This window comes from Monomorium pharaonis, chromosome 8 (assembly GCF_013373865.1).
Source record: "Monomorium pharaonis isolate MP-MQ-018 chromosome 8, ASM1337386v2, whole genome shotgun sequence".
Lineage (NCBI taxonomy): Eukaryota > Metazoa > Arthropoda > Insecta > Hymenoptera > Formicidae > Monomorium > Monomorium pharaonis.
The window spans coordinates 19258585-19273390 of NC_050474.1; the positions used below are offsets into that span (position 1 = coordinate 19258585).

Here is a 14806-nt window from a genome sequence, read left to right on the forward strand (position 1 = left end):
GTGTCCGCGGAGACGCGCCGCTGAGTTCGGCGGAAAAAGGAGTGCAGACTACGCCGGATACGGCCGACGTACGTCGTAGAATCTCATTGCGATTTCATGGTCCTCTCGGAAGGAGGCGACGTCGGCCGACCGGCTCGTTTCGAATGCTACAAATGTACCGGAGTGCGCTCGTTCAGGTGGCTCGTAGTAGGTGCTGAAAAAAATCACGTCTGCATTTACATAAGCGCCGGTATAAACCACTCGACAGAGAAATCCCAGACATAAAACCCAAACAGGATCCCGTGCGCGGGACAGCACATCCGTTGAATACGCAATGGCCGTATGTAGCCAATGTACTTCCCTACCTCTCCCCCCCCCCTTTTCGGCGACCACCCTCAAAAAATGCTTTTATTATTCACCGGTGAATTACGAACGGTGTACGCGTTTTACCCCGACATTTGCACTGGCGTGGAGTTTACACGGCTCATCGACGACGTCTTCGACGGAAAGTCGCTCGTTTCGTCGATAAATATCGTTAGTAGCCCGAGGCGCGACTCTTTTCCTTTGTGGTTTTCATAGTTTTTATAAAGTTTATACACTTTTTTAAATGCTTAACAATCGCAAAATTACGTGAGAAAATTGTGATATTTAAAGAAAGATGTTATAACATTGTAAAACAAGTCGAAGACGTTTTCTTTATTACTTTATTGGATCGTTCGGGGATAAAAAATGATATAAAATTAAAGATAATGTAGCGATGCCCGTGGCGTCCTTATAAGAAATAAAGAGAGGGTCGATTTTCGCCGAATGGTCTACACGCTCTACATTAATGATATCCGAGGGACCCGACGTGTCCCAAAGACTCCACGGCACCAAGTTCCGCGAGCTCTTCCGCAAGACAAATCGCGCGAACACGCCCGTCATATCGCGATCGATATAACACGCGGCATGTATAACGTCCGGAGAGTGATGTCCCCGGCGCCTGACGGGAATTTTCAAGATTTCCCGTGGATCCCGCGACGCAAAACGATTTTCGTGTCCCTCGTGGATCTTCGATTCTTTCGTAACGCGCCGGTCGCCCCCCCCCCCCGCCGCCGCTTTCATGGGCTCTTTAGCATTTCCGGCGTAACGTCCTTTTATGCGAACGCCTGCCTCCCCCCCCCCCCCAACCGGCGAAGAAGGGGCGCGGTAGAGAAAAAATTGACTTTTAAACCGGCAATAAAAACGAAAAATGTGAAATCTTTGATTTTAAAGGCCCCGCCAGCCCGCCCGCCCCTTCGCGGGGGCGACAGTTGGTCGATGCGTATAACCCTCGGTGGCAACCTTATTTCTCTGATATCGCAAACCGAGCACGTTCGGTACCTTCGCCACAGCGTTCCGTCCTGAAATCCGCGTGCAGCGCGGTATGTATATCGTGTCGGATTACTCCGAAATCCCGGAGACTTTTATACGCTGAATTTTAAAATACACTCTCCGGCGTGTGTGTCTCTCTCCTTCTCTCTGATTTTATTCGTTGACATTTGGACAAACGTCGAAACTGGCGCGTAAACTTTTGAAGATTTTCTAACGCGCATCATCGTTTAAAAAGCGTTAGCAGCAATGAAGAGAAGTGTCGTGTGTATAAGGAGGGAGAAAACTGCACAGATTTCCAATCGCGGTAATCTGAGCACGATGTCTGTGCGAATCGACTGAAAATTTACATTTAAGAGTCTTGGAAGCCGTCGGAGGAAGTGAATGAGGGGTGGCGTTTCGCCGCTTGTTTTTATTTTCTAGCAATTTCCTTCGGCGGCGCGCAGGACGGAAAATAACCTTAAAAGGAATTAGCACGTTTTACCGCTCTGTCGATTTCGCGCGACTCGTAAACGGAATACCTCTTTCCCCGCCACCTCTAAACGCTGCTGCGAATCGACATGATAACGAAAAGGTCTTCGCGTTTTGCATTCGCCACACTAATTTTCCTGACTTTCCAGATATGACGTCAATTTTGCAGAAATCATACATCTTCACAGCCTAATTTTAACGTAAACAAAATTTAATTTCTGATTGCAGATTTTGCGTGGGCGACAGATTTTATCTCTGTGATAACAAGATCCTCTGCGAGTACGATTACGAGGAGAGATTGGTTTTCGCCAATATGGCTTTACATCCGCCGCCAACCGCGACCCTGGCACACATCAAGAGACAAGTGACGCACCTTCAGCCGCAGGTAAGAGAAAGAAAAAGAATTTGCGTCTGCTTCTGTCAATTGCGAAATTATCGCTTGCGCGTGACAATAGAGCGAGCCGCGGGTTCGCGTTATTGTACAAAAAATCGCGTCTATCGAAAGTACGACGAATTTTCATTATGAGATGACTCCAATATATAAGATACAGTAGAGTGCATCGTGGAATTTCCTCTCTGGGCCATGGCCATCGGGTTTCAAACTCGCAAAAGGCTTCGAACTCCTCAAGGCGCAACCCCCTTAAGGCGGGTTAAAGTGGCAGGTCGCCCGTTCTGACCCTCTCGACAACAAAGGACTCCCCCGGGGCTTCAGCTATGCTTTATCATCCTACCATCGTCTTACGAGTTAGGATATCGCGTGTCCTTATTAATTAAGCTCTGCCCGTTAAGCAAGCCTCGTCGCATGCCTTAACGATTCGCTGCTACTCCGTCGGAGGCGGAACGTGCGAAAGAATTTACTCCCCACGGGGATCGTTAGTCGCTCCCCGAGAACTATTTCGCGAAACTATGAAAGATCATCGCACACTTTTTTTCATAAACACGAATTTTTCAGCAATCGATAAGAAAATAGAACTTTTACGGCGCGAGAGAATAGAAAGACTCAAAAAGAAGGAAAACGTTGCAAGTAAACTTCTCTTTCAGGAATAAATAATAAAAAAAAGGAATATTTAATGTACTTAATTAAAATAATTGAAGTGAAAATAGTATAAAACTGCGGCAATGAGGGACAGATGGCGAGAGCAGCGACGGGAGAGAGGGAGACGATTTTCGCGAGCAGGAACGTCCAGAATTATGAACTCATCGGCGTTAAGCTTGTTGGGATTAAGTCTTCTTGATTATCCTAAGGCAACAGCGTTGTTTCGAAACAATATCTTAAGCTCCTGCCGCACGAAGGACCACGTCCCACTCGACCTTAGGAGCCTATCCATTTAATCCGGGTGCCGTCTTGCGAGAATTCCGCCGTCTTCCTTGCGCAATAACTTGTCACGTATTCTAATTCGCGACATTTACTTGAAAATAATGACGCGATAAGAATTACAAAAAAAAAAGGAATCTCTTTTATTATTATAATATCAGAATTTCTCATTATGTATTTCATTTACATTCAAAATAATGAATAAAAGTCTGATTGCACAAATTCCTTTCGCGTGAAAATCTGAAATGAGTTTCCCTCGCGAAAATTGAGTTGTTGAATACGTCATCGGCAATCGCTGCTAATAATATCGCTCTCGCCACCGTCCCCGGTTATTAGAAAATCGTTAACGAGCCGCGGTAAAGTTTCGTCGCGGAAGGTTTGAACTTTCGGGACGGTCTCGGTCTACGAAGGCGGCCGTAGATGCTCGTCGCACGCTAGAATCGTACGCATGCACAGAATAACGAGGTCCCCGTTCCGATGATATCAAGCTCGGTAACGTGTACTACTTATAATATGCAAATTCGCTACCCTTAGCCGCCCTCGCGAGCGAGCTGCGTGTAATTCAGGGGTTGGTAACCCTTGCGACTCTATTCCTGGGCCGTGCGTGCGTGCGTGCGTGCGTGTGGCACGTCGCTTACAACAATGTTTAAAGAAATATCGGCTCACACGTGAACGTAGGGGTGTATCGTATTAAACATTTTTCAGGGACACTAAGGCGCGCGTAAATCTACCGCGGCGTCTCGCGTCTTAAAATAAAATTCGTGAACTCGCCCGACTCCCCCGAGCGATAAGGGACGCGTAGCTTTAATTAATACGAGATATTTTTTTTACTGCCCGACACGGGGAAATCGATGCTGTTGTTGTTGCTTGTTTTTTTACTTCCTGGTAAATTTCTGGTACCGTCAATCGGGAAAAATTGGCACGTCCGCGGTGTATTCCGCGATATTGCGCGATCCAACAGCTTTCACACGCAATATCGATTCGCTCGGAGGGTTTACGGGTTATAAATGACCGGTGTGCGAAATAACGGGATGGCAGACTAATGCCAATAATCGGCGTGGCATGCTAATGTCGTCTGCGCATCTATTACGCTAAAGCCTGATGGATCCCTCTTGACATCTCGTTCCTGGAGCGTGAATATCTTCGATCGCGGTGAGAGAGAACACTCAAGATATTTACCAGCTAGACCGAGGGTCGTTTCACATTTTGCATTTAAATGAGAGAAATTAACACATGCGTTGCACACTTTTGTCTTGGATATGACGACTCGCAAATATATTGCATCGCAAAGTGAATGAGCGAGCCGAAACGTCACGCGATAACATGTGACTTAAAATTGATCTTTTAATCCCAAATATCATCCCCGAAAGAAGAAAATGTCGGGCTCTCTAGTTAGATTCGGCAGTCTAATAAAATGCAAGGACAAAATTGAGAATACCTATAAAGTGTACAAAAGAGAGAGAGAGAGAGAGAGAGAGAGAGAGACGGAAAAAAAAGATGTATAGAGAGAGGAAGAAGGGAGCAAGGCGTTAAGATTCTTAAAAACCGCGAAGAGGGTGCTCGTCCTGGAGGCAGCTGCCACCCTTGTACTCTCCTTAAGCTGCGGCTCGTCGGGGGCGGCAAAGTACCGTCGACGGATGGTGGGAAGGTAGGAAGGGAAGGTAGGAAGGTAGTTTTTCTGATTGCCTGAGAACAGACAGCTGTCCCAATCTTTCTCAGCCGCCCTGGAAGGACGGCTCCAGCGCGCTTTTGGCGAATAATGCCGGGGAGTGTTGCTTACGAATAACTCGAGTATGCCTGATCCGGGGGTGAGCCGAGAGGAGAGGGGGGGGGGCGACGACGGGATGAAAGGAAGAGGCGAGACTGGACCGCCTTCAGCCGTCAGCATCGACAATCGAGTTCTGTCTCGGTGGAGACGGATGACGGATCACTTCCGATATCATGGTCGACCTATTGAAACTTTATCGTACGCACGTTGGCACACGAGTTTTATACACAAAAATCGCGTCAAAATCAATTGTGTTTTCCCATTATTACGCAGGCGTCGTAGAATTCTTTATTGCATGGATATAATTAATAATTTGTGCACCGATAAAAAGATCAATATTTGATATCCGAAAATAATTCCAAGATAAAGAAGTTGAGAAGACGTTACAGCACATTATCGTCTCTCCAGAAGAAAATTAATTAAAGGAAAACGCCGTTGCTCCGCAAATAGTAATGACGGCGAAAAGACTCGTGAAGCTTTAGAGCTCCGTTTCTCGACGGGGAGAGATCTTCGATCGAGCTGCGCAATCTCATCCTCCTTCGAGACAAGTGTAACGCGCTTAAAAATTGGCGAGAACTTTTATTTCGGTCTAATTTCCCCCTTGGGATTTGGCGGTGGAACGGCAGTGAGAGGGCTGAAAGGGGAAAACGTGAGCGGGGGAAATATAGACACGGGGTAAGAACGAGAAAGAGAAAGACACGAGACGAGAGTTTGGAACGATTATCTGAGTTTTAAAACAAACTCTCGAGTGTCTGCGAAGTCCTTCGCGAATCAGAGGGGAGGGCGGAGGAAAGCGGAGGGCCGAGGTGCTCCCCAGAAAGGAGAACTGTGACAAGAGGGATAGGGGAGAGGGGTACGGAGGTGAGATAATATGCTAATGCCAAGACGGAAGGTACATGAGAATTTAAGAGGATCAATGGGCGCAGTACGAGATTCGTACGGGGAATGAGGTATTACAACGTCCTCTATATTGCTTCCAGGCGATTAGATTCCTGAAAGTTCGTTCAATGCGGGCGACTAATTTCGACGAAATTAAACTTTCGATTTAACATCGCTTTTATTAGATCTCAGTGTTCAATATCCATTTGTCCAGGGATGAAGTAAATACGCGTGACGGGCGTATCGAAACGATAAATTGAAGAAGTTGAAAATTATATAAGTTGAGAAAATGCCCCGTTATTTCTTTTGTTTATTTTTTTTTTTTAACGTAATGTAGAGGATCACGTGAAATAAATAATAAAAAATTAATAAAATAAGCGAAATAATATGATAAACTTTTAAAGTGAACAGAAGAAAAAAAATAAATATTTCATTTAAAAGATTTATACGTTTAATTGTAAAATATGCGTGTATTTTTTCACAACTATACCATTTCCAATGTCGGTATTGGTAATTATGCGAAACTGATTTAAAATAGTTGCTCCGATATGAATGAAACACTTACAAGTGATCGGTATAACGTACGCATTAGAATATCCGAATAGAATGTGTCAGAATAGGATATGATACCATTAATAATAATTAATGTAGCGCACGGTTAATCCCTCGAAATGTAGCGTTTAGCGAAATGGACGCGCATCATCGTAATGCAGTACTATACAGAGCCACGAGCGTATTCCCACACTGAACAAAGCCATTAGTCCATCATTAATCCTTCATTGTAGATCTATCGTTGTACATGCGAATACGATCTGTTTAGAATTACATCGGGGATGTCATAAAATTACCCAAAATTAATATTCTATCCGTAATTAATTTGAAAAAAGAATCAAAGGATTTATCCTCGATAATCTCTACGTAGGCGCGTCGCCGTAGTCGAGATGTTTTCCGGACGTAACAAGAGTTTCAGGGCGGCCTAATCGATCGCCGATCGATCAACCGATTAGATTGCCTCTTGGTCAACGTAGCGTAAGCTATGTCGTGACAGGAAGACAGAGAGAGAGAGAGAGGGAGAACACAAAGAAGAGGGGGACAGACAGAGGCACGTACATACGAACCCTTGCACGCGCGTAGTGTACACGTCGTTCTTGTTAACGAGCGCATTATTAGGTGCACCGTGCTTGGCTGAATTTCACGTAAAGCCTCCGCGCGGCCCCTTATACAACGCGCGCGCCGAGAAAGCTCGCATGGGAAAGCCCGGCTTGCAAGCTTATGCGAGATTATGAGTTTAGTTGGGAAACAACTCGGAGAGAGAGAGAGAGAGGCAGAATGAGAGCTATGCGCTACGTGGTCGAGCTCACTTTTATAACGATTATTACCGGACGAGTGTATGGGACTCCTGCGTCGTCGCGACTGGACGCGCTGCCGAGCTTGTCCCTCATCGAGACATCGACGGTAATGAGATACGCAGCGTGTTTTTATGAAAAACTTTACTCGATATTACAGGCGCTTGATGGCGATAAATGATACGGGATGAAAGAAAGTCAAACGTCCAATCAAATTGAAGAAAATCGCGACTGAATAAAGCAGCCTGTAAACGCAATTGACGTTGTGCATCTCATTTTTCCCACAACAATCTTAAATGAATTCTTCGCAAGAGGAAAACGTTAAATAAATTCCTTTTCCTCCTGCAGAAGAATCAGGTGGGGCTAACGACCCGCCAGTAAATTCCGCTCCTAAACGATCCCGGAGCGATTAACGAAACGTCTTGCCTAATTCTCATCTCGTGTCGGACCCGAGCGCGCTCGGGTGTGGGTGATCGCTAATTTTTGCGCGTAAGAAAAGCCGCGCGGCGCGGCGGAGGAACGGGAGGTAGCCCTGGCGCACCTGGCCGTTTTCCCATCCGCGGGAGATCAACGGACAAATGACACGCGATTCCCTACAAGCCCTCGCCGCGCGCGATGGCGATGCTCCGCATTTACCGTCAGTTACAAACTACCCGGCCCCGCATTACCACCCTCGCGCCACGGGTCACGATTAATGTCTTATTCGCGCGTGCGAGGTCTCCTTCTCCGAGAGAAGGAGGAAGAGGAGGAGAGGAAGGGTGAGGAGGAGAAAAACTCGGGAGATTACAGCGGGAGATGAGAACGGGCGCGAGAAAAGCTGCTCGCGTCTGCTATCTCGGGCATAATATTGTCTTCGCTAAAAGTGTCCTTTCCGTACGAAATTTCTAACCAGTCGCAAGAGAGTTCGGCGAGAGACGTCGTTTGCGTTCGACTTCGAAGAGGAGACCCACGTAGAATCCCATCTCACTCGCGTATATACCAGCCAGTTTCCGCAAGGCGCGCGTGCCGTTTGATTACGACGTCGGCAGTAAATCCACAGCGCGGTAATTCCTCCTCTGGCAATTGTAGATAAAACTTGAATAAGTCATAGACTTAATTTAACCCGTAGCGGCGTTCAACGGTGGTCTGGAGCCTTCCACGGAGATTTCTTAATTACGAGCAGGACCCTCTAAGACAACGGGGGATAGCGAGATGGAAGAGGGAGAGAGATACCGAATAGATGGCACGAGGAGGGAATGAGAGGGGAAGAGAAAGAGACGGAAGTCCTACTGGTGGCTACAGGGGGAAAGGGTTCTCACGGCGACGAGATTTAAGGATTCTTCCTAAGGAAAAAAAATTGCCTCCGCCGCGGAGACAGATGATAAAGCATTTCTCTAGCGGCGCTTTGTCATTTTTATCATAATTATTTACGAGTTAATTACTCCGCGGCCGCATCTCTCTCTCTCTCTTTCTCTGTGCCGGCTACACTTTCTTGTGTTCTTTAAAACTGAGAAAAATGCTTTATTAAGACACTTCGGAGATAACACCTCTTTCACGGGCTCGCGAGGCAGATTTGCCCTCCTTCGTTCTCGTTCTTCCACCGCAGGAAACAAAAGCGAAATATTTAAAACAAAGTAGATTTATATTTTAATTTGTATGTCACAAAATTATAAAGAGTAAATAAACGCGATTTATCGTCAATAAGTTTCCGTTGTGACTTGTACTCTTTGAAAGAAAATATCATAATTAAGATAGCGCGTGACAACGATAGCGTTCGTCGCGTCGCAACGAGACTTTCCGTGGCGCGGGATAATTGCCGAAAATGGAGGCTTAATTCGGCGCCGTGCGAAAGTTAGTATGATCAACTTACGGGCCAAAATCGTGGCGGGGGAGAGAATTCCGTCACGAGGGGTTGAGCCGCACGGTCTGCCGAATTTTAAGCCTGTATAATTTAACACCTTTACTGCAGAAACTAAGAGAAACTGAAGGGAAAGATAGATAGATGGGAAGGGAAGGGGCGGAAGGCACGCGTGTTCGCGAGAAAACGACGAGACGGCAACGAAGATCGACGAAAGACCAAGAGGAAGCAGGAAGATCGGCAGGATAAGACGAAGGAGGGATGATGAGAGGGAGGATGAGACGGAGGAAATGCGAAGTTCGAAGTTTTCAACGGCACTTACCTAGCCTAGTCTACACTCTCCGCCTCTCCCACGGGTGCTCTGTACTCACCAGCGCACAAATATAGCCACCGGATGGTGACGGAGACGGATAAAGAATCGGTGGTTGCAAGGGCGAGGAAGAGGGAACCGCCCAAGTTGAGTCGTGCCGCCCCTCCTTTTTGCCCGAGAGATACAAATTCGTTCCTCCGGCCTTTTGTTTTTGAAGTGGAGTCTTAGACGGCGATGTTACAGAGAGAAAGGGGAAAAGGGCGAGAGAAGAAAGAGAGAGAGAGAGAGAGAGAAACGCGAATTCGTTAACGTTGTCAACCCCTTAAGGGTGGAAACCCGTGCGTTGGATTTTACGTGCCGCGTCGTGAATAATTGTTTAAATCGAATAACGAGGCTGCCGGGCCATTGATCGACCGAATTTATTCTTGGATTTTATACATTGTTCTCTCTCTCTCTCTCTAATCAAATTAAATTCTTCAGAATTACAAATTCGCCTTATACATTCTGATATGCATTTAAGCGCTTGATAAATGAGTTTCGAGAATAAATTGGACCGCGAATTCTTAATCGATGTGCTTCTTGTTCGGTTAAACGCAACTCGGAGGGAAACCGGTAGAATCCATGAATTTTATGCAACTTGGATGAAACGTGTGTTATGCGCGAGGAAAAAAGAGGGGAGGGGGGAATCGTTGTATATAAAATATTAAAATCAATTTGAGTAAACGATACAATACATGTTTTATTTATAATCACGTGTCAGACTCAGCGACGTGATTAAATTAACGGGTTATATTCCTAATAATTAACATTTCCTAATAATTAATCCCCAAATGAGGTAAATGTGTGAAACTTACTGTATTCCAGTATTAAATTTTATGTTTAACTCTTCATTTCGCGCAGTGTCCCGAATAAGTCGAATAACGTCTTTTGAATAAAAGACTTTCTCGACACCGCGCTTGGTCTCTTTTCAGACAGTATAGTCGCGACAATTTGCAGCAAATATTGTTGTCTCAGCCATGGTTAATTAAATCTTCTTTCTCAATCTATGTTACAGCTAGAGTTATAATCTAGACAAGGACACGAGTCACTAACCAGAATTTGTTAACTAAGGCGGTCAGTGCGATTCACCTTCTGTGGTACGGTATCATACGCATTGATATAAGTCACATAGATTACAAGTTAGTTCGTTTCAAGAGAAACTTTAATACAAAAGAAAGCGTGTTACACATAAATGTATAGAAAATATTTCGCACACAGATACATATGTATACATATATATATATAGATCAAATAAAGAAGTATACCGCGCAACTTCGATCGCGTTTTCCGCTGCTCGCGGCGATATGTCGTTTTCCACGGCACTCTTTGCGAAGGACGTTGTGCCCCCCGGTCACATAAATTTTCCGCTAAGTCGAGATCGCCGATCGAGCCAAATTGAAAGAGAAAACCGACCGCCGACCACCCGTGTAATCCTAACGCGTCTTCTTTTATCTTGCAGAACGTAGCGGGCGGCCCTCAGCGGCAGGCGAACGGGGAAGCGGCGGCCCATAACCACAACGGATATCCACCGCCAGCCAGCACGAGCGCCCATAACGTCCTGAACCCCATGAATAATTTAAACGGTATCAATGCGCAAGCATCGTACGACGCCAAATGACAAACGAAGTAAGCGCCGATATATTCGATATTGAGTCGCGCGCGCAAAAGGGGAGGCTCGACCGCGTCGTCGTGTGCGTCGTTCTCATTGTCTTCGTGGTTTATTTACCGCGCCTGATCGTCCGAATCGTCGTCCTAACTTTACGCACGCGACCCCGCGCCAGATCCCGCATAATCGGATAGACCCTTAAACCCTATCGAGAAGAAAAAAGGGAGGTGTCGTCAAGTTATCGCGAGCAAAAAAAAAAAGATGTTACCGCGTACAGATATGTATTATATAATCGCATTGAAACGGTTGGCTACTTCGTGTGTCATGATCGGAGATCGATCGAGCGAAGCTTGAAGTTTATGTAAATAGAAGGCAACCGTAAAAATTGCATGCCGGCGTACCGCTGACACCGCGCGGGTAAGCGGCGTAGGAGAATTCAAATTTGTAATTTGATAAAATATAAAACAATTAACGATAACCGATATATCGTCTCGTCAAATTGAAATTGACATCTTCCGATAAATGACGAGATAACTGACAACACTGCTATTTTTCTCCTACGCCACCTTAGATATCGTTTAGCGAATGCGTATTTCCCGGACGAAATTATTATTCCGTCTCCTCGAGTAGATTCTCTCTCTAATATAAGATAGAACGTGAGGGAAGAATATATAAATATATAAATCCAAAATGCGTCTTTCGTTCTAGCATCTAATTAGATTCATGTATCCGAAGAACGAGAATTCGTCTTCCCCACGCTCGACTGGCTAGACGATAAATAAAGTAGGTAGACAGTTAAAAATAGAGATAAGTAGATAGATAGCTAACGGAACGTATAATATATTGGCCAGCTACGGCGAACTATTGGTGCTCTTTAGATTATAATTGATCGAGTTTGCATGATTCAAATCGGACTGCTAAAGGAACAGATAAGATCGAGCAGGAGAAACCAGAAACTAGGACTTGCGTCATAGAATTTTTACGGGCTAGAGAGACACTTTCCGTCGCGATCCTTTCCGGATCCTTTATCCGCCTTTGTTGAGAAGATCCTATGGCAAATCTACGCGTATGTATCAAGCGATTCAGCGATCGGTGCAGGATATATCTTCACAGCAATCGGCGTGTCATGAACCGAAACTCGAAACTTCGGGACGGTAAATAAAGTTTGGCGTCGCGCATTTAACGGTCGCCTCGGTCACCGAAGGGGGTGTCTCGGTGAGCAGACACACGGGATGACCCTCGGAGGACCCTCCTCCTGCCGGACGAGCTTCGAGAACGAGATCGAATCGAGAAAGCGGCGCGGTTCTGCAGCACCAGTAGCAGCACCAGCAGCAGCAGCAGCAGCAACCGCTCGCAAGCTCGCCACCCCATGGGGCTCATACGTTAGGGGTGACTTAAGCATTGTTTCAACTTCGAATCTCCCGGCAGAGGCCCAGATTGATGTCGCGAACTTTTCCGCTGCCTTATTTGCGAGTCAGATAACGAGACTGAGTTATATCCAAAGTTCTCTCTTGATCTCTCTCTTTCTCCGGCCCGGCCCGTGCTGATCGTATCGGATCACGAGGAATACCCGCAGTCGAGGAGGCTGTTTTATTTCCTCCCTCTTCGGGGATTCGCCGCTGATGCCAAAAGTATCTATACGTCGAACGGTAATAGGCTAGCAGCTGCGCCGAGAAAAACTGCTAAAGACTAATCCGCGAGAAACGCGATCCTTGCGGTTTTCACTCCGGTCGCAAGTAAGAAGAAAGATCTTTGTTGCTCGCGATTGGCGAAAGGAGGCAATAATTATTGTTGATTATTGACGGCAAGAGGATTTAAGAAATAAATATTGTAACCGTAACTCCGCGAAATTAAATTGGGGTTGACCATGAGTTTATTGTTAACTGCGTTAACGAATATTTTTTTATATTATATTATTTTCTTATGTTTTATATATATAATATAATAAACAATTTTATGGGAACGTAACTATATAAATAACTTAGTTCTTCATTTCTTATATGTAATCGTATCTTATGCATAGTTTTATAATGTGTATGTAAATAATAAACGGTCGCATCTTTTGGACTATTATAAATAATCCTTAAAGTATCATCATGAGTATTTCGTATTCATTCCATCTTTGGAAGTTTCTTAAAGTTTCGAAAGTAATTAAATTACACTACATTTTATTTTTTCCAAATAAAAAAAATGTACTTTTTGGAAATGCGTTCATAAATTTTGGGAGAAATTTTTTTTTAATCACCTTAAATAAATAAATAAAAAAAACGAAATCGAGATACTCATGATGGTACCAGGAAGGTACTTTTTTCACATGGTACCTTAAGGGATAATATTATATATATCATAACATAATAAAGTTAACGAGTGCCAATTTGTCAGCGCACTTTTCTTCGCAAAATGACAGCATCAAATACAGCATTTATTTCAATCTGCCAAAATTGACTTGAAAATCATCTCAAATTGAAGAAAGAACTATACATGCCGACTTGCATTTTATATTTTCGTACTACACGAGTCTCCACACAGGTTGCATCCGCCGTCGAGCGCGTTAAAGTCGCCCGAACTGAACTGGACGATTCCTTTCGACATTCAAACGATACTTCAAACGCGAACAAATAATTCTCCCGTGGAATGTACGGCGATCTAAGAATAAAACCAACATAGTTCCTAAACGCGAAAGGTCTTCGACGGAAGCGACCGCGCGATCGCGATATATAGAGAGAGAGACAGCACATTTGTACCGTACGCGACTATCGAATGAACCAGGCGTTTAACAAAGCGCAGCCAGCGCGCGCGAGCACATCGGAGCCCTTTTGTACATTGTATCCCACGGTATCGCTTTCTAAATCTCCCCCTCCCCCCCCGCTCCCTCCCGCGTAAATCCCGGGCCATTATATACGCATCCAGTAGCTGCATCACTGCGCTTGGATCACGATAACGAAAGAACCGAGGTCATTTAATTAATTAAGGAAGTGTGTACGTTCGCTAGTATGTAGATACGTTTTGTATTTATAGTTCTATCATAGAGGTATTAATAAAAATTTGTTTCGATGTTATGCAAAACGCAAAGTTGTGTTGTGATTCCGTAAAGGCTCTCCGGCACACTGGCACCCCGCTTTCCCGTTTTCTTGGCCTCCCTGAAGGTTTACACTCTCGTTTCCGGGTCGCGAGAGAGCGCGCGATATTGATTCGCGACGAGTTGATGCGAGACGCGAGAATCAACACGCGGAATGACTTTCGCCACCGTCTCCGAGGAGGCCCACCCTTCCTCCTCCCCTTTCCTCCTCTCGCGCTCACATCCGCTGTTCGTATCTCCCTTGAATTATTTAAGGGCGCTACGTGATTGGCCGACAAATCCGGTCGGCCTCAATAATTTACCAATCATACGCGGTCCTTTGTGTTTTATACGCCGCGTTTCGAATAAATCGCATTGTGTATTCAGGAGAGCGGCGTCCAACTCTATTCGGGTGCGAACGCGAACCCTCTCCGCGTATCCGGCGTCGAAAAGGAAAAAAGAAAGAAGAAGACGAGGCGAAGAAACGGAAGAGGAAGCGACCGGGGGAGAGATCGCGAAGGGGGGAGGGGGGCACGATCGCGCACGATTCGCACGAATTGACTTGAAATTCGGCTGAACATCGCGAATTTATGACGAGGCCGCGAGAGAAGGAGAGGCAATATCCCCCGCCTCTCCATAACGCTCGGGCTCACAAGTATTGCTAACGTGAAGTTAAGTTTAATACTTGATGTAGCCTGTGCGCGAGGCGGCGCGCTGAATATTTCAGGCAAGATCGAAAATTGGAAAGAAGAAAGCTCCTCCTAATACCCGTATGAATTAATACGCGTGCGTTTTATATCGCGACGCACTCCCGGACAGAATTCCGCTCGAATAAATGCGTAATGCGG

At 45.5% G+C, this 14806-nt stretch overlaps 2 protein-coding genes across 4 annotated transcripts in view; one reads left to right on the forward strand and one right to left on the reverse strand.

Annotated features, from left to right (window-relative positions):
* The window catches only part of LOC105838102 (LIM domain only protein 3), an 85463-nt gene extending 71491 nt beyond the window's left edge, over window positions 1–13972 (forward strand). Inside the window, exons 5-7 of one of the 2 annotated variants that reach the window (XR_003625656.2) lie at window positions 2029–2185; window positions 10310–10391; window positions 10754–10862. Coding sequence is in view for 1 of the 2 variants with exons in the window: in XM_012683392.3 (XP_012538846.1) it covers window positions 2029–2185; window positions 10754–10912 (316 nt within the window). In the remaining variant the exon portion in view is untranslated. Of the gene's footprint in view, window positions 1–2028; window positions 2186–10309; window positions 10392–10753 lie in introns of both variants that reach the window. The other variant, XM_012683392.3, reaches the window with a different exon arrangement.
* Window positions 1–14806, reverse strand: part of LOC118646898 — a 260967-nt gene that overhangs the window by 224428 nt on the left and 21733 nt on the right. The gene's annotated exons all lie outside the window — the stretch shown is intronic.